The 21,233-nt window shown below is 38.6% G+C and overlaps 1 protein-coding gene across 3 annotated transcripts in view; it reads right to left on the bottom strand.

Annotated features, from left to right (window-relative positions):
- The window catches only part of ATJ1 (DNAJ heat shock family protein), an 82,295-nt gene that overhangs the window by 8,512 nt on the left and 52,550 nt on the right, over positions 1 to 21,233 (bottom strand). For all 3 annotated transcript variants that reach the window (XM_088951982.1, XM_088951981.1, XM_088951983.1), the window contains 4 exons: positions 16,512 to 16,568; positions 14,336 to 14,384; positions 14,163 to 14,232; positions 13,405 to 13,494 (listed from right to left, as the gene is read on the bottom strand). In XM_088951982.1, the coding sequence (XP_088808108.1) occupies positions 13,405 to 13,494; positions 14,163 to 14,232; positions 14,336 to 14,384; positions 16,512 to 16,568 (266 nt within the window). The remainder of the gene's footprint in view (positions 1 to 13,404; positions 13,495 to 14,162; positions 14,233 to 14,335; positions 14,385 to 16,511; positions 16,569 to 21,233) is intronic.

The following is a 21,233-nucleotide window of genomic DNA, read 5'->3' as shown; positions in this document are numbered from 1 at the left end:
CTACTCATGACTGGTCAGTTTGGCTGAATAACACACGTCTAGCTCCAAAAAACTTTTGGTCAGGTTCCAGATATCTCAAAACTAGATCAAATTCAACTAGCCAACCCAAAAGTCCAACTATGATCTATAGCCAGAGCAACATCTTGAAAGTCCATACATGACTGGTCAGTTGGGCTAAATGACACAGGTCTAGATCTTTTGGTCAGGTTCAAGATGTCTCAGAACTAGACCAAAGAATTCATCTACCCAAACCTACTGTCAGAACCTTTAAACCAAACTAAAATAATAATTTCCTATATTATTTTCTTGGGTCAGGTAGGTCACAGGGTTGACCCAGGTAAGTATACTAGTTGAAACAGTGTGGACCATCCTGGATACTGAGTAAGTCAATCTCTATTCATGTATTATAGCCAATTTGTTAATGATGACTAAGTGCGATGTAACAAGAAATACCATATGAGCAGAGACTAATGTTTCATTGACATGAAACAGGAATTGGAATCTGACAAATGTTCTGTAGTTTGACTTGATGAAGCCACAAAATTAGGATTTGTGGGCATATCTCATATAAATATAACAATATATTTTATTATATTCACTACACATTATTACTTTTTTAACATTATTCTTAAGATTCATAGAACTGTTGGAAAGTAGAAGATTGACTCTCTGATTGATTCTCCATAATTTTAGGTCCATCAGTTTAGGAAACATACATAAAGTTAGTTTCCTAGAATCATGGGATATCCTAGAACCATGGGATATTAATTGGAGAATCCCACTGATATAAAAATTAGTTTTCTATGAAAAGTTAGTTTCCTATTTTATTACCCTGTAAGTTAGCTCTGTAGTTCTATATAAAGCTGTGTATATGCTCCTTGTAAGACAATACAATCAATTCATTTTTTCTCTCAAATTTTCACATGGTATTAGAGCAACTTTGACCAAGTGGTCTAGTGTTCGATCCTCATTAACCCCATTATAATTAATTTAAGTTTCAGCACAAGGTATGGGTGGGCCTATGTTTGTAAACACTTCAAGCCCAATGGGCTTTCGTGTGAGGGGGCATGTTAGATAATATCAACCTATTCAAGGACCTCACCTAACAACTTAAGCTTTTAGGTTGAATGGTTCTTTGAGATGGTATCAGTGCTGGTCACGACCTAATCTACACATAGTATCTCTTCGGGTCATCTCTGTTGCTGCTGGTTCAAGAACTCTCTAACAGTATTTGGGAGGTTCTTGAGTGTCCTTGATTCTTCTTCTTCGAAATCGGCTACAGATCTGAACTCTACATTTTTTTTCTTCTTCTGGACTACTGCGCCATCGGATTCATCCTTTTTCTTGAATCTCTTTGTAGAGACATCGGATCAGTCTGAAATCTTAGATCTGGTGTTGCCCAGAGCAGATTTACTGAATCCTTTTAGTTTGGTTTGGATCAGTTTTGATTTTGAGAGGTTTCGATCCACTCTTCAGTTTGGCAGAGCATTACAGTTACTTTTTTGGACATTGGCTGAAAGATTCTTTAGGCCTTCATCGCCAACCCTTACTAAATTTTTCAGAACTACATTTTCTGTTTTTCTCTCTTTCTTGAAGCCCACCCAATATGTCAGAAGCCACCGTATCAAATACCACTGCACAATCAGAAGAAGTTTCCTCCCATCAATTATCTGGCGACCTGCAAAACATTCAGGCAGCATGTAGGTTGAACGGGAAAAATTATTTGAAGTGGTCTCAGTTTGTTCAAACATATTTAAAGGGAAAAGGAAAGCTTAGCCATCTCTTAGGGACGGGACCGAAGGAAGGAGATCCAAGATTTGATGCATGGGACGAAGCCGACTCCATGATCATGTCATGGTTATGGAATTCAATGAACCCTGAAATCAGCGATACGTGTATGTTTTTATCCACGGCTAAAGAGATCTGGGATGCCGTCCAACAAACATATTCAAAGGCACGTGATGCAGCATAAGTGTACGAAATTAAAGTCAAGACTGGAGCGACTAAACAAGGCAGCAAGACAGTTACCGAGTACGCAAATTTACTGCAGAACCTGTGGCAAGAACTCGATCATTATGGGTGCATTGAGACTAAATCTGCAGCGGATGCAGCAATCCTAAAGATTTTATCAAAAAAGATCGCGTTTATGACTTTCTTGTAGGACTCAATGCAGAATTTGATCAAGTTAGGGTCTAGATTCTCGGCAAAGAAGAGGTACCATCTCTAAATGAGACTATTTCTCTGATTCGTGCTGAAGAACGCCGTAGGGGGGTTATGCTTGAACCCCAAGTACTAGAAGGTTCAGCCATGGCTACAAGGATGGAACAACCGAAAATACTGGAAGGAATGAAGACAGATTTGTCCTCTGCACGGGACAACAAGGAGTCTCTTTGGTGTACCTATTGCAAGAAACCAAGGCACACCAAAGAGAAGTGTTGGAAGCTGAATGGTAAACCATCGAACAAGGAATGGGGCTACCGAGGAGGACAACAAAAGAGTCGAAATCAAGCTAACTTCACCACAAATCAGCCGAGCCAAGAAAAGCCTCCAGACAAGACCGAGTTCAATAAGGAGGAGATCAAAAAGTTAAGGGGGCTTCTAGGACCGTTAGAGAAACCTAGTGGTGCAGGCTCACTTGCAATCTCAGGTAGGTTTTGTATTCCTCACGGACTAAATGTCTTAGATGAACCTATTAGGGATTTATGGGTTATTGACTTAGGAGCCACAGATTACATGACTCACTCCTCACTACATTTTAGCACGTATACCCCCTGCCAAGCAATCGAAAAATAGCCACTACAGACGGTTCCCTTACTACCGTAGCTGGCCTTGGGGATATCCATATTAATCCATCACTTACACTAAAAAATGTCCATCATGTTCCCAAATTGTCCACTAACCTAGTATCCATCCAAAAACTCACCCATGACATGAACTGCAATGCGCTTTTCTATCCTTCTTACTGTATATTTCGGGACCAGGATTCGGGGAAGAGGATTGGACTTGCTAAGGAGAAGAATGGACTCTACTATCTTGAAGAATCATGCAAATGAAATATTGTCCAGGATAACTTATCTCTGTCATTCCTTTCATCATCCGACAAAGACACCATTTGGCTTCATCACTTTAGACTAGGATATCCATCTTTTGGAATTCTGAAAACTATGTTTCCCTCATTGTTTAAAGGATTGAGTGTAAATTTGCAAAACACAAGTGTGTGCCCTTTACAATCAGCAACAAGAGAAGTTCAGTCCCATTCTTTTTGATCCATAGTGATATATGGGGACCCTCCACAGTTCCAAATGTGTCTGGCTCACGATGGTTTGTCTCTTTTATTGATGATTGCACTAGGGTCTCTTGGATCTTTCTTCTTAAATCAAAATCAGATGTAAGTAGTGTACTCCCAAATTTCCATAACATGATTCAAAATCAATTTGGGGTCAAAATCAAAAGATTTAGATCGGATAATGCACGAGATTATTTCACCCAAACTTTATCCCCATATTTTCAAAAAGAAGGGATTATCCATGAACCCTCCTACATTAATACTCCACAACAAAACGGAGTATGGTCATCTACTAGCTGCAACCTGAGCCTTACTTTTCCACCAACATGTTCCAAAAACCTATTGGGGGGAAGCTGAGCTTACAGCCGCATACATTATAATTCGATTACCTTCGAGGGCACTAGGATTTAAAACACCAATGGAAACACTTTCTCAATTTTATCCCGGTCTACGTACAACAAATAATCTCACCCCAAGAATCTTTGGATGCAATGCTTTTGTCCATGTCCATAGCCATAATAGAGGGAAGTTAGATCCAAGAGCCGTCAAGTGTATTTTTGTGGGTTATTCATCCACCCAAAAGGGGTATAAGTGTTACCACCCACCTACCAAAAAATCCTTTGTCTCTATTGATGTCACTTTTGGAGAAAAAACACCATATTTCACTCAACCTTATCTTCAGGGGGAGTCCTTGTCATTCATTGAAGATAAGGACAGAGATTTGTTCCCGCTTGGTCTACCTACAGTTTCTCAACACCCAATCAGCATCTATACTAGTTCAATCCATATCTGCACCTATCAAACCACCTCAAGCCAAACGAACTTCTTCACCCATTCATACCAAATCCATGACAGAGAATGATGAACTTTGTGACTCTGTGAGATTGCAGGTATATTCAAGAAGAAGAGATCGGGATCCTAATCTTGTGCAGGTTCAAGATTCAACTCCTAATCCTGAGAATGAAGTAAATACAGTTCCAGAAATTTCTTTTGAATTAGCATCTGACCAATATCTTCCTATTGCCCTTAGGAAGGGTATAAGAGAATGCACTAAACATCCCTTATATCCCTTAGCAAATTTTGTATCCTTTAAAAAATTCTCACCATCACATTGAAGTTTCCTAGTTAGTCTAAACACCATTCATATTCCTAATACTTTATCTGAGGCATTATCTGATGAGAAATGGAAAGATGCTATGAGAGAAGAGATGCAGGCTCTAGATAAGAATCAAACATGGGAAATTGTTGACCTACCACCAGGAAAGAAACCCGTGGGCTGCAAGTGGGTTTTCACAATAAAGTACAAGTCAGAAGGCTCTCTAGAAAGATGCAAGGCAAGACTTGTGGCAAAGGGATATACACAAACCTATGGTGTTGACAATTAGAAGACATTCACTCCAGTGGCTAAGATAAATACAGTAAGAACTTTGTTGTCACTAGCAGCTAACTTCGACTAGTACTTGGAGCAATTTGATGTCAAGAATGCTTTTCTTCATGGTAATTTAGAGGAGGAGATATACATGGATATTCCTCTGGGCTTCAAAGGAAATCTAAAAGGAAATAAAGTTTGCAGGTTGAAGAAAGCACTATATGGTCTCAACCAATCACCTAGGGCGTGGTTTGGAAGATTTACTAAAGTTATGCTTGCCATCAGATACAAACAAAAGTCAAGGATATATACACTCTTTATAAAGCATTCAGATGCAGGGGGAGTCATGGCTCTTTTGGTATATGTCGATGACATAATTGTGACAGGAAATGATGAAAAGGAGAAGGAAGCCTTGAGAAGATGCCTAGTCAGAGAATTCAAAATAAAAGAACTTAGGAGATTGAAGAATTTTCTAGGGATTGAAGTAGCTCATTCCAGAGAAGGCATCTTTATCTCACAACCGAAATATGTAACAGATCTTTTAAGAGAGACAGGAAAGCTAGCAATGCAAACCATCCTCCACACCGATTAAGCCAAATTAAAATCGGGAGAAGCAAATGAAGATCCAGCCATGAATAGGGAAATGTACCAAAGATTAGTAGGAAAACTTATATATCTTGCTCACACAAGGCCAAACATAGCATATGCTGTGAGCGTGGTTAGCCAGTTTATGCACAACCTAAAAGAGGTTCACCTACAGGCGGTCTATAGGATACTACATTACCTAAAGGCTAATCCTGGCAAAGGAATCTTGTTTAAAAGAAATACTGGATTAGCCCTAGAGGCATACACCGGTGCAGATTATACAGGCTCTCCCGTGGATAGGCAGTCCACTACAGGTTATTGTACGTTCCTTGGAGGAAATCTTGTGACATGGAGGAGTAAGAAGCAAAACGTGGTAGCTAGATCAAGTGCGGAGGCAGAATTCAGGGCAATGGCTCAGGGAGTATGTGAATTACTATGGCTATACATCTCAACGAATAGTCAACTGGCAAATGTGCTGACAAAAGGGCTTTGTAGTGTGGCATTCCAAGGACTTATCTCCAAGCTGGGAGTGAAAGATGCATATTCACCAGCTTGAGAGAGAGTATTGGAAAGTAGAATCATGGGATATCCTAGAATCATGGGATATTAATTGGAGAATCCCACTGATATAGAAATTAGTTTTCTAGGAAAAGTTAGTTTCCTATTTTATCACCCTGTAAGTTAGCTTTGTAATTCTATATAAAGCTGTGTATATGCTCCTTGTAAGACAATACAATCAATTCATTTTTTCTCTCAAATTCTCACAAGAACCATACAAGTATAACAACTTAAATAATTAAATTTCGATTTACAACTGACATGTTAAACTAACAGCTTTTGTCGATTGGTCATGTGGCCACATAGTTGTTCTTCATTGTTTTCCTAATTTCAATGGACCATAAGTTATGTGTAAAGTGGGAAAATACAAATACTAGACTCCCCTATTGAGCAGTTAAATGACTGGATCTTTGTTTCTTAAGTGAGAATTCGTAATTTTGGAGAGTCAACATGGTAGGATGGACGAAGATTACTAGAGAGGGAATTTGACGAGCAGGAGATTAAGGAGGCCATATTTAAAATGGATGGAGACCGAGCTCTTGGGCTGGATGGTTTCCCTTTGTTGTTATTCCAAACTTGCTAGCACACAATCAAATTGGATTTAGTGAAGGTGTTTATTGTTTTTTATCGTTCAGCTATCGTGAATAAAGGTAACAACAACTTGACCTTTATTAGTTTAATTCCAAAAAAAAGAGGCATTTTGGAAATTAAGGACTTCAACCCATAAGTTTGATTGGTACTCGGTAGCATTTACAAAATTTTGGCTAATGTCTTGGCAAGCAGGATGAGAGAAGTATTGGGGATCTAATTTCTGGTAATCAATTTGCATTTGTGAAAGGGAGGCAAATAACTAATAGTATTCTAGTGGCTAATGAAAGCTTGTAAGATAGAAGACAAAAAGGCTGTATTAGTTATAGAGAGTGTAAGACAAAATTGATTGGGATTGCCTTCTAAAGCTTTTTTTTATCAATAACTAAAAACTTTTATTAAAGAATAGAAATTTAAGTACAAGAAAGGGGGAGACCATCAGCATTAGAATACAAGAAAAGACTTAGAAATTAGCCCAAAATAAAGAACCCCTATTCACCCCTTGTTTGGCTAGACCATCAGCAAGTGAGTTGGCACTCCTTTTCACCCAGCTGTACTTCACCTCAATACCCCTAGTAAGCCATTTGAATTTCTTCCTTTCATTGCTAAACCTCCACATGCTGCGGTTATCTTCCTTTAGCCATCTAATCACCTTCAAGAATCAACCTCCTGATGTTCAGGTCCCTAGCTTTTTGGCTACCTTCACGCAAAGATCTCAGCTCTAAGTGAGTCTCCTCCAATAGGGCCTGAAAACAAAGCTAAAATAATCCCCTCCTCATTCCTGAACACACCCCCAATTCCAGAAAGGCCCTGGATTCCCCATGCGACAGCCATCAAAGATTCAAAATTCAGTTTTATGAATCCATAAGGTGGGGACGTCAAAAAGGGGCTAGAAGACCTCTTAAATTGGGCAGTGCTATCTATCTCTTTCCAGCTTCTCATCAAGTCAGCCAGTGAGAAATCTGTGAAACAGATTTCACCAACCTTGGAGTCACAGGGATAGGTGGAATGTTCAGGAGAAGGGACACAAGCATTGAGTGGGTTATCAGTTGCCCAATTGGGGTTGCTGAGTCTAAGAAAGCAGAAATCTTGGCTGCACACAGGTTTTCAAATAGAAAAAGATAAAGGCAGGTCTCCTCTAACCAATGAAGGTAATTTCTGCAAATAATTTAAAATGGTTAGGGGAGAAGGATGGAGGTCCTTGGAGGCTAGCACACTATCTGACAGAGACCAGAGATATTTTGGACACTTAGGTTGTGTAAATCTAGCCTGGGTCCCCAGAACTCAACAGCTGACGGTTTGGCTAAATTGGGCATCTTTAGGTAAAATCTGTATAGTGAAAGGTTTCTGCCTATGTTAATTCCAGACGATTGGTCTTTCCCTGCAGATTGTACATCTTCTCGTGTACTCTTTGTTTTTATAATATAACCTTTTCTAAAAAAAACATGGTGGTCATTTTGGTAAATCTGCCTGATTTGCACTGTAACTGAGTCCAATACATATTTTGGAGAGTCAAAGTCTCAAACATGAGTCGACTTGACTCATTAGTCCCCTCAAATAGTATATTCTCAGCCCTTACTATTGTAGAACAAGGGTTTAACAAAACTGCTCTTTATATTCTAACCAAGGTTCAAAATATCGATACAGGTCAATATGCCGGTAGGGCGTATCGGTACTATTTTTTGTGTTTTTTTATTATTTTTCGAAACTGGTCCAGAGGGGCTGGTTTAAGGCCGTTCTACCCTCTGAACCACTTGCCAACCTGAAACACCCCCTGTAGGGGCGTATCAGGAAGGCTCCGATACAATATGTATCGGCCGATACGGGCTGATACGTGACGAAATTTTGATCCTTGATTGTAACAAATTGAGAAGAACAATACAATGACCACATAAATATAGTAATGCAAGAGGCAAGAGAAGTGAAAATGATGCTCATGGAGCCCAATGTGTATGAGGAGCTCTGTGAAATTTGAGCTGGATGTACACAAGCACATTGGAACGATTGAACTATGAAGAGTAGGAAGTGGGATAATTCTGCAAGAGTAAGGATGCTAGCAAAGGTAAAAGTCTTCAAAAGCACAGGGAATGATTGAAGTATGAAGAGTTTTTCTTTTTTTTTTTTTTTGAGAAAAAAAAAGTATTGTATTCAATTGACTGTATAATCATGTACAAGTATGATGATATACAATGATTCACTATACAAAATGATATCTACATAATGCTATCCAAAAGCAAGCTCAAGATAACAACAGGTCTGAATTAGAGAAAGCATGATGAGGGATTTTTGAACAGCTCCTGAACCAAATGCCTATGACATGGAGAGTATATTTGTCTGAGGAACACTTGGTTCTTAGGAAATTTATGGAATCCTAAGTATACATGAGGATCAAGGGATACGTACATGCAAGAGTTTTGTATATGTGACAAAGAAGAAAAGTAGATATTGTATGGGAATGCCAAGAAGCTAGCAATTCCATAGAATAATGCTAACACTCATCCCAGAATGACTATCAAGGTCATGAACTTTTATGGGGATTTCCATAACTGAACTAAGTTCTTCTCTAAGATGACAAAACACAAAGTTATTGTTCAAGATGGACATCATTTAAATCATTTCATAGACAGCTTGTTTTTTTAGAAGCTAATATTATTTTTGGTGACCACCGGGAAAGTTGTTGATGCCAAACGGTAATACCCTCAAAATCCAATAGTTGCTGCAGAATTCTTTTATCATGAACAAAAGTTTATTTGTATGTATTTGTACAATCACATGTGTCATGGACACATGTTTCTGCGAATGCCCTTGATCTGCATTTTTGGATTGTAATCAGTTATTGCTTGGAACCACTGACTTAGAGGCATGACATAATGCCCTCAAAATGAAGGGATGAGAGATCCATCATATGGATGGCTGAACCTTGCAGGTAGGTTGGGCGAAATTTCAAAAATTTCTCTCTCCTATGTGGGAATCACATTCCCTATTTTAAAAAATTGCATTTTCAATGAACAATCTTGAACCTAAATCGGACCAGATCTGAAACCAAAAGGTAGGGGAGGGATGTACCTGAAACGGAGTAACAGTAACTCCTAATGAAAGTTTTCACGCCCAAGGAAAACGCCAAAGATTGCTCTCACTGAAGATGACACAACGTAGGGTGGAGCAGAATCAACAGGTGGTTCTTCAACAAGAACCGAACTCTTCGGCAAGAATTCGATGGAGGGTGAGTGAGCACGACTTCAGATAAGTTTTTCACCAAAAACTGATATCAAGAACGCTTGTACAGGTGGAGATCAAATTGGCTATGGCAACAACAATAGAAGGAGGCAAGAGCAGAAGATGGCATCAGTCTGACTGGAGTTGTCTTCTCTCTTGAATATGTAATATGATTCTGGGTGTAGTAGGGTTCGCCCTCCTCCTCTATTTATAGCCTTAAAGAAAGCTTCACCCAATCCCATTAGGAATTTCCTAATCCAAATCTCATTTGGGTCTGGACTATCTTTAAGAGATAAGGATAAACCCTTATCTTATCTGCAGATAAAGATCAGCCCTCCTAATCTTATTAGGAGTTTCCTAATCCAAATCTTTATTTGGATCTGGACTCTTTGAGTAGATAGGGATAACTCCCTATCCTATCTACTAATCTAAATCCCAGAACAGCCCCTCTTTAAATAATCATATTTTACCAATTCGAATTGGGTTTTAGGCCCATTAAGTTCATGTGCTCACATATCCTCCAAACTGCTGCCCAGTTGGGTATCCTTGTATGGCGTGGGACCCAAACATTGATCTACACATCAGCCACATGGGTTCAGCCCAGCCTCTGTTACAAGGCTGGCCGAATTCATTGTAGGAAACAGTAAACCCCTGAGCCCATCACCATGGGCTCTTAATGGGCCCAACATTTACACTAAATGGTCCCTAGGTCAAGCCACCTCATAAAAACCCAAGGACTGTGGGCAAATGCAAGATTAGCCCATCAGATACTACCCTCAATGGTCTTACACTTAACCTCTCAGCCCATAATGATCAAACATTGCCCGATAAGAGAGGACCTCTCCTTCAGCTGCAAGGAATAGTATTGCACTCTCTACTCACATGGATCTTGGGAATTAAAACCTTTTGCAAACATTTTGAAACCGTAATATAGAGATATACATATTATCTCTGATCATTCACTTTGTCCGACAAAGGGGCTAATCCTATCACTATGATCACCCACTCAAGATGAATTATCAGACTGTCCCAACATACCCAGGTTTTGATCCCCTCTAAGGATCTCACTGATTGGCATATCAAAGACAGCCCAATCCGACACCTAGTGCAGAATCATAATCGAGTTTAGGGGTCATGTGTAACATTCCAGTTTTGCCCATCAATCTCCAAGGTCCAGGTCAATACTGGAATTTTGGTTCGGTTTAGGGTTTCAAGAAAACTCACACTGCATGTACCTCAGGTCTCACCCTGGCATCTGAGACAAGCCACCCCAACAAACTTGGCGGCACAACAGTGTCAGCCTTGGCAGGATAAATCTCCCCAGATCTATTCAATGGCTGAAGGTTCTAAACTAACACGAGTCTCATATGTGTCCAGTTTAAGGGTATTACACAGAAACATACCACAATAACAGGAATCAAATATGTACTTTATTCATTTACAATAAATGTCATAATGTGCATCATTCTGATTGGAGCTAAGGGCATACACTGTCTAACACAAAATCCAATAATTGCTATGAACTTCTTTTATCATGAGTAAAAGTTAATTTGTATAATCAGTTATTGGTTTGAACCATGACTTAGAGATATGACATAATCAGGCATGCAGACTAAAATGTTCTCAACTAGTGGCTAGACTTAGGGCCCATTTAGCTTAACAAGGTTGGCATATAAATATTGCCTTGTGAGAAGGGACAATACATCTCTATTGCTGAAGTTATGGCTCTAAATATGAGCATGGATATTTATGAAACATTGAACTAGACTCGCTTTCAGATGAATCCTGGACTTATAGTCGGAGTATCAGGGTCGTTGCTAGTGATCCTCGAACTTGATAACAATGTTTGTCTTGCTTTGGACTTGGTTGTATTTGACAATTAACATCACTGACCAGTGAGGCTCAATTGAGAAGTATACTTGGGTGTGTTGGTACATTTTTTATTGGAAATGATGAAATGAGAATATAAACAGAGTACAACTGTCAACCACTCAAGACAAGGTGTGTTGGTACATTCAAGAAAAGAATGGAGACAAATGATCATTATGACAAGTTCTATTGCTTCGTTATCAAAGGAAATACTCTGTTATGTCCTCTTTGATGGATTCCCAAATAAATCCTATCGGCAGGTGATTCCAAAATGGTCTTATCATCTAGTTTGCAAAATGTTTTCTATGGAAATTCATCATTGTAGAAGACAACCATTGGATGTTTGTGAGGGAACAAGTCCTTCCCCATTGTTCCCAACGTTGAGTATTGACAGCAAGGGCTGAACCCTTACTTTTGTTATAGAAAAAGAAGAAAATAAAAAGAAGATATGGAAGACGTGGAAGAAAAGCTAGAAGAACAGAAAAGAAGATATTCTAGAAATGTTTGTGTTGATTAGACAAAATTTTAAGTTCTACCTTACTTATTTGAGGGTTCAATACAGCATTTAGCAAAGTTTGTGTTGATTAAACCCTAACAAATAAGAAAATAATAAAAGAAATTAGTAAATAAACACACAATGAATATTTTAGTTTAATCATGTCTATTTTATAATTCTAATCTCAAAAAATAAAGAATAAAAAAGTATTTTACAATAGAAAGTACAAAACTGCTTGACGATTAGGCAAGGTGAGCCTCCAAGGGTGCCTTGTCGCCTTGACAACTATGCCTGTTGGATACCATCCAACTCAAACTTACATTGTTGGGCCTTGCGGGTGGCTAGGCCCAACATAGCCCGACTCTAAATTGGGTCTGGACCAAGTTGGGCTTGGTCTAGTGTCACACGACACTGCAGAATCTCCCACTTCGACTGGGACTCTACTTCAGTCTGATTTCAAATCAAATAATTGTTGGTTCAAACAAGGAACCCTATGGGTCTCACGCTGACCGAGATTTGCCTATCCTATGCCCCTTTATACTTGGATTGTTTCCAATTTATTTGCATTTGTCTCCTATTTGGGATTGAGCAGAGATTTAGGAGATATTCCAATCCTAGTAGATCTCTACTCAATTTGGCACTGGATGGATGCCATATTATATAGGGCTTTGGTTTGCTCCACTACGAGGAGAGGTTGATGAGATAAATTGAATCAAGCCTTAACCCTAACATAGAAAATCAAGTCCAAAAACCCTAGTTCCTAACCAATAGGAACCCTAATCTCATCGTTGGAGCTTCAACTTTTAACCCAAGAGAACGAATTGTGCCACCTACAACTCGGGTTGACTGAAGAATTTCGGCAGGTTTTGGGTGTGAACACCATAAATGGGCTTATGCACTTGTGGGAACTTTGTTTCTAAGGAATGATTTAGTTTTGGCCAATCAATTGATCTAATCCCAAAGGAATTTTCATGGGAAAACATATTTAGGCAAGGGATGCGACTCTTGTGAAGAGATGCTTCGATTAAGCAGATCAAATTTTATGAAAAATCAGGTCTGCGGTTACCTTCTTTCTCCCTTTCAGATGACAATATAAAAAGAGTCGAACTACTTATTATGAAAAACTGGAAAAGGTTATCTGCTTTGTCTAATGACTTTACACTGCTGAAGGTATAAATTTTTGGTAACCAACTTACAACTTTGATTGCTTTAAACACTCATGTTTGGCATTCAACACTAAATATGGATAAGTGAAGGATGAGCCTACTAGAAGGGATGGACAAGTTAAGGATCATTTATAATATCTAAATTAACTGGAGTTAGAGATGAGTCTACTAGAAGCTTATCAAGAATCAGAAATAGTCAATTGCTCTCAAAAAGAAACAAATATCCAAGTAATCTGTAAATTTGAGGTGCACGTAAAATCAACATGCTCACCAGTTTCCTTCAGCAGATGTGTTATTCCCAGAATTACATTCATCCCTAGAATACTCTTCTATCAGCTCACGTTGACGTTCATTCAAGGAACTGCAAAGGGGAAAAACAGAAGACTTCACCTTTTAGTGTGTTTCGGGCCTTTCGGAAACTTTAGTAGGAGTGGAAAAGGAGCATTAGGTGAAACATTTTTCAGGCAGAAACTTCCAGCTATCTGATGGAAATAATAGGTGAAATATTTAGGTCTCAGAATCTTTTGTACCCTTCAGGTGAAATAAATGAAGCTGGGGGTGGGAAAAGTAGCTTTTTTCTAAAGATTGAATCCAATTATATTATATTAGTCCAGATGATCGTATGCAGGGCTGTTTTTTGGGTTAGCCAGGTCCAGAAACATAGTTATCATTTATCAAGACTGATGATCTGACTGGTCAAAATGAGATATTGACCACTGAGAATGGATTGTGGCCAACACAAGGGCTAGCCCAGACATTTAAGAGTTCAGATTGATGAAAGAAAATATGCCCTATTGATCAAAAAAAAAAAGAAAAAAGAAAATGCCTTCTCTTGTGAAGTTATGCCTGAACAGAAAATGAGTGGGATATTGATACAGGAAGTGAGGAAACTGGACATCAACTGTAAATAGAAGTAGAAGGTAAAGAAATATTCCCATGTGAAATTATCATTTAAAGAACTTAAGAATCAAGATGAAAATTTGGTGTGTTAAGACTTAAGGCTGTTCAGTACAAAATAGAATAACTTACGTAGGGAAGTTTATACGGAACCGCACATATTGATCACCCTGATTGATAAAACCACCTTGCTTTGGCAATCCTGCATTTCATACAAAATTGATCAACTGTATGAACAAAAAGGCAAGAAAAGAAGAAACTGCCTTAGCAACTTAACGCCGAAAATATGGCATACAGAAACCCACCTCTGCCTCTTAATACCAAAAGCTGTCCAGGCTGAACTCCTTTTGGTATCTGAGAGTAGCATAAGAAAACAATATACAATGAAAATAGGGGGAAAACAAAATAGATAGGCAAATACATCAAGCAAAGGAGTCTCCAGTATATAAATCACCAGGAATTGATGATATTGTATCTCTCTAAGAAAAGAACACCTGATCTAAGCAACATATCAATTAACAATGCTTTGCTTTCCTACTAGTAGTAGGTTAGCTGCAATCAAACAGTTTAGTAACGTGGTCCCTTAGACAACATGTAAGGGAATTATTGAGCCCCACAAGGGAACTGGGTGCACAAGTGTATTGGTCTAGGAGGTCAGCAAATGCATTAGCTGACAACCTAGCAAAGCAAAGGGTGAACCGGGAGGTTTTGTTTTGTGCAGTGTTGTAAGTTATTTATTATACAGGGGTCACCTTTTACTTTAGAAGGTGACAGTTGTTCCTCTGGTTTTATCTAATGAAAGTTACCGTTTCCTATAAAAAAAAAAAAAAAGTTTTGCTTTCCTATTATAAAGAACAAAAAATAGCAAACCCACCAAGTACTATTTCAATTATTGACAAAATTACATCTTATTTTGCCCTTTTCTTTTCTTTTTTTTAATAGAGGAATACTTCTGTAGTGAAGTGAAAGGTTAAAGAATATCACCTTATTTAAGTGTGCAATTCAAACAGGGCCAATGAATATAGGAAGAATTCTCCCAAGCTATCCTGAAAGCACACCATCCCCAATTCTAAATTCATAATACCAGGGTTTCCTTTTTTTATTTTGATAGGTAAGATATGAAAATAATTGAAAGTATGTACAGAAGAGTTTATACAAACAGTGCCCAGCACTACCCACTACCTGAACCTTCCACTCCCCCCCCCCCAATTGTTTAATCCCTTTACAATGCTTTAACTCTCCTGTCAATGTCGATTGTTCCCCAAAATAGTTGGTTTCTACTGGTGTTTGTTTTGCTATATTATCAGCCAATTTTGTCCAAACCACTGTGGTGCTCAGTTCCTTTTCTATGTTCTTTGCTTCTCTTCACATCTCAGCTTCCATGGAATTGGACAGTTTTGTTTTAACCATGGTTCACAATTACTATATCTATGGACATTTTGACATGTAGAGATGAAGAAATTTTGGAGATATTTCGCTAATTTCGCTAGTATATTTGGAAAGTCTAAAAACAATTAGGAAAGCTTTCTAAAAACAAGGAATTAGATGATAAACCTTCAAATTAGCAGAAACATAATTGCAAATTTGAGGCTCAAGAGTCAAAGAAAGAACTATATACATTAAAAAGGAGAAAATAAAAAGACTTTAACATGTATCTTTCTCTTTGTCTCCCTTTTAATCTTCTAGCCATCTTCTCTTTCATTAAATATGTTAATTACTTGCCATTTTGACTTTTTGTCTTTTTTGTTGCTATATGTTTTCATTAGATTGAGAAACTCTTGTGTAGTTATATGCATTTTTCTTTTTCTTTTGAATTATAGTGACTTATAGGTGAATCATGGTGACTTAGTAGGTGAATTGCAGTTACCTAGTAGGTGAATCATATCAAAATAGCAAACCAATTATCTAATCACTAATTCTCCACTGAATCTTTTAGGAAAATACTTCTAAAAATTAGGATGATTTCAATGAAATATCGAAATGCTTTTAATAATATTCTAAAACTTTAAACCTTAAACATATAGCCTGTAAGCTTTCATATCCACCTAGAAAAATATGGATATTCGGGGAAATTTTGCCAAATATCGCCAATATCATGAACCATGGTCTTACCACCTAGAAGGGTATTCTTTTTTTTTCCTTTTCAAGTTTTTCGTAGGAATACCCGTTGCCTTCAACACAGGTCTGCTTACTTCATAAACAGAATATGTCAACACGGTAACACCCTTATTTTAGTTGTGATTTTACTATATATGGTGGTTTAACATGCCAACATGTCAGCTCAACCCTTGGAGCCTTGAAAGCCATTGTATCTGGTTTTTGATACTACAGTACTACAGATGACCATCCCAGATAGATTTTTTGACAACACAACATGAGATATAGCATATGCCATATGATTGTGAAGCATTTGAATGCATCATATGCAAAAATATAAAGAGCAGAAAAATAATAATAGGGAAAGAAATAAAAAGACAATACTTCAACTTGCATCTTCCCAGACAAAGTTGGTACATCAACTTTCCCACCAAGAATAGCCTGTACAAAGGAATTATAATAGAACCATCAAAACAGTAGATGAGAAAATTCAGAAGCACTTGTTTATAAACATAATTACCAAGAGAAATGGAATATTCCTATTAGTTTACCCACCCTCAAATCCAAATAAATTGCAAAAACAGCTCGCAAATTAAGTGAATTACAAGATATAAGTGTAAGATAGAAGGAGCAACTAACATCTAGAATATGTGTAAGAAGAAATGTAGAGATCATGCAATCCAGTGGTCACAGAAAGAATTTATTAATTGTTATCTCATGGGGCATTTTTACATTTTATTTTATGTGTTTGCTGGAATACAGCAGCCGAAGAAGAAGAAGAAGAAGAAGAAGAAGAAGAAGAAGAGAAGAAGAAGATTTGAGAATGGCGGCTTACACACTTCAGCCGGCCCAACAATCTTATATAGATGTTTACAAAATAATGTTACATGAATGGACTAGAATGCCCCTGATTAGTGATGGGACACCTAGACAAATAAAACATTAAACAAGTTTAGGCCCAATAACTAAGGACTTAAGACACAAATATGACTAACATAAACACTAAACCAGCCGAACCAACACTCCCCCTCAAGCTAAGCATGGATGTCAGTCATGTTTAGCTTGCCAAGTAAGTCTAAGAATTTCGGTGAAGCTAGTCCTTTTATTAGCACATCTGCAATCTACATCTCGGAAGGAGTATAAGGAATGCAGAGTTCCCCTGAGACTATTCTTTCTCTAACAAAGTGTCGGTCAATCTCAATGTGCTTTGTCCTATCATGTTGCACTGGGTTATTTGCAATGTTGATGGCAGCCTTGTTGTCACAATACAGCCTGAGAGGACACTCGACCTTTATCCCGAGCTCACCAAGAAGGGTCCTAAGCCACAGTAGTTCAAAAACACCATGAGCCATAGCTCGATATTCAGCCTCTGCACTTGATCTAGCAACCACATTCTGCTTTTTATTTGGCCATGTAACCAAATTCCCTCCAACAAACGTGCAATACCCAGAAGTAGAGTTCCTGTCTCCAACAGAACCAGCCCAATCTGCATCAGTATATGCTTCAATTTCAATTTTATTGTGTTTTTTGAACATAATTCCTTTTCCTGGCAAGTCTTCAAGTACCTAAGAATCCTTTCCGCTGCTCTCATATGAGGAATCTTTGGAAAGTGCATGAGCTAGCTGACAACATGTACAGCATAAGCAATATCTGGTCGAGTGAGAGACAGATATATCAACTTCCCTACCAGTTTTTGGTATCTCTCTTTATCAAGGTAGTACTCTCCTACTGATTCCTATAGACCATGGTTCTATTCTATTGGAGTATCTTTTGGTCTACACCCCATCATACCTGTCTCCTCTAGAAGATCAAGGACATACTTCCGTTGACATATATAGATGCCCTCTTGTGACCTAACAACTTCAATTCCAATGAAGTATCTCAGATGATCCAAGTCTTTGATCTCAAACTCAGAAGCCAATAACTCCTTTAATCTTATCATCTCTTCCAGACCATTCCCTGTAATCACCATATCATCCACATAGACGATGAGTGTCGTAAGTCTGTTATTCTGTTTCCTTGTGAACAAGGTATGATTTGCACCACTTTGAGTGTATCCCACTCTCTTCATGGCCCCACAAAGCTTCTCAAACCAAGCCCGAGGAGACTGCTTAAGACCATATAATGCTTTCCTCAGTTTATACACTTTCCCATCAAAGCCATAACCTGGTGGAGGATCCATGAATACCTCTTCACATAGATCGCCATTTAGGAAAGCGTTCTTCACATCCAACTAATGTAGCTCCCATGAGAAGTTTGTAGTTAATGACAATAAAACCCGGATTGTGTTGAGCTTCGCAACTGGAGCAAAGGTCTCTTTGTAGTCAATCCCTTCCTTTTAAGTAAACCCCTTTGCCACAAGTCTGAACTTGTATCTTTCAATGGACTCATCCTCCCTATGCTTTATAATGAACACACACTTGCATCCCACAGTGCACTTCCCTTATTGTAGATCCACTAATTCCCAAGTCCTTGCTTTCATTAAGGCTTTCATTTCTTCATTCATAGCCTCTCTCCATCTTGGGTCAAACACTGCCTCTGAGTACCTAGTAGGGTCATGCACGGAGGACAAAGCAGACACAAAGGAATAATAATGAGATAAACATGAGTAAGAAACAAATTCAGCAATGGGGTGTCGGAAAGTACAAGAACGGGTAGACTTACGAAGAGCAATAGGGAGATCCAAATCAGAAGTATGAGTAATAAGGTTACCTAGAGTTGTTGAGACAAATATTCGAGTCCGATTGATTGTTTCCATGAGTTTGAGGGTTCTTTTTCCTTCTGTTGTAGGTGATTCTTATATCTTTTTGTTGCCTACTGGTGTCCTCAGTTACATCTGCAACATCACGAGTGGTAACAGGTGCAATGGGAGCCTCACTAGGTTCACCCGGGATGCTACAACTAGGAGGATCAGGAGGAGAAAATGGAAGGCCCGAGGCAAAAAGAGGCACAAAAAAGGAGGGGGAAGAAGAATCCTCTTCCATCCCACTAGTCTCCCCCTGAAGAGGATTCTGGGAATAATGAAAATAGGTTTGAGACTGAAAAAATACCACGCCTTTTATGAAGTATTTCTTCTTGGTGACGAGATCATAACACTTGTAACCCTTCTGTGTAGGAAAGTACCCTAGAAAGATTCCTTTCATAGCCCTAGGATCCAACTTGGTCTTCTTTGGATCCTTTACATGTATAAAACATATGCAACCAAAGACTCTGGGTGAAAGAAGAAAGTCTGGAAGATTAGGACAAAGGACAGAGAAAGGAGTTTTCATACCCAACACCTTGGATGGCATCCGATTTATCAGATATGATGCAGTAAGGACTACTTGAGACCAATAGTGCTTGGGAACCTTGTGCTAAAATAGTAAAGCTTGAGTAGTCTCCAATAAGTGTCTATTTTTGCGCTCAGTAACCCCATTCTGTTGAGGGGTACTAGCACAAGATGACTGGTGTAGCATGCCAGCATCCTCCATGAACAAGTTCAAGGATCTTTCAAAATATTCAGCATCATTGTCTGAACAGAATTGCTTAATCTTCTTGTCAAAGTTCCAATCATTTTACAAAATGCCATGGTTATCGTGGCACTTCATCACGTCCTTTTAACAAGTAGATCCATGTGCATCGTGAGTAGTGATCAATAAAACTGATAAAGTAACGAAAGTCATCTACAGAAACAAGAGGTGAAGGGCCCCAAACATCAGAATGGACCAAAACAAAAGGAGCTTGAATTTCATTACTAGAAATTGGATAAAGAGTTCTACATTGTTTTGATAACTGACACACTTCACAAACTAAACTTTGACTTGAATTACCCTTGAATAATTTAGGAAACAACCCTTGCAATGATGAAAAAGGTAAATGACCTAGCCTAGCATGCCACAAGTATAACCTAGCTATAGACTCCTCATTATTCTGACTACTGGCAACAGTTGATTGTAAAGTCGAACTGACGTATGCATCAAAATAGTAGAGACCTCCACACTCATGACCGCTCCCAATTGTTCTCTTCGCCAATCTATCCTGAAAGATACAATGAGTAGGAAAGAAAGTTATGCTACAGTTTAAATTCTTAGAAAGCTTCGAAACAAATAAGAGATTGGAAGTAAGATTGGGAACATGTATAACAGATATAAGAGAGAGGCCCTTGCTTAGGTCAACTCCCCCCCCTCCCAGAGATGGTGGAGAGAGAACCGTCAACAACTCTCATCTTATCTTGGCCAGACATCAATTGGTAAAAAGAAAATAAAGAGGACATGTGTGTCATGTGGTCAGTTGCACCAGAATCAATAATCCAAGAAATAGAGTCTATAGAACTAGTTGCACTATAAGCAGAGACAATACCTGATCTGGCAAGAGAGGTGGAAGCGAGGGAATTAGTCCTTAAACGGGTTAAGGCACAGCTAAGGACCTCTACCTCATCAGCAGTGAAACCCAAGGACCCGGATGTGGAGGAATTAGCAGTATGTCCCATGAGAGAAGATGCAACTGTAGATGTGTTCTTCGAGCTATCACCACTATGACTAGTAATAAGGTTCCCATTTGCTTTTGATTCTTTTGGGGCTTCTTGTCTTTCCTTAACGCAACTGGTTTCAGATGAGGATAAAGAACCCAACAAGTCTCTTTTACATGCCTTTCACCTCCACAATGAGTGCACTTAAGATGCTTCTTGTCTGAATGCTTGCTCCCCTTTTGGTTTGAAGAAATCAGGGCTAAATGTTCAACTTGCATTTGAGTGTCAACTTGCATCTTTTTCCTCCTAACCTCTTCATTCCTTACTAGATAATAGACATGGAGTAAATCTGGCATTTCATCCCTTCCCAAAATTTGAGACCTTATGCTCTCATACATTGGGTCTAAACCAACCAAGAACTTAAAGGCTCTACCCTCTTCAATTTGTTTATCATGCCTCTCCTTGTCTTTTGCATTCTCCCAATCGAGAATAGGATGGTGACAAAGCTCTTCCCATAGTCCTTCTAGGGTTGCAAAATATGTTGCAACTGTCATATCTCCTTGTCTCAAGGCAGCAATGTCTTGGTTTAGCCTATAAATTCTGGTATTGTTTTTTCTCTGTCCATAAGTTTTAGACACTTTCTCCCAAATCTTAGCAGC

Source organism: Nelumbo lutea, chromosome 6, assembly GCF_056320005.1.
Source record: "Nelumbo lutea isolate HS-2025 chromosome 6, American lotus-T2T, whole genome shotgun sequence".
In the NCBI taxonomy this organism is placed as follows: domain Eukaryota; kingdom Viridiplantae; phylum Streptophyta; class Magnoliopsida; order Proteales; family Nelumbonaceae; genus Nelumbo; species Nelumbo lutea.
This window is presented reverse-complemented; position numbering and strand designations above follow the sequence as displayed.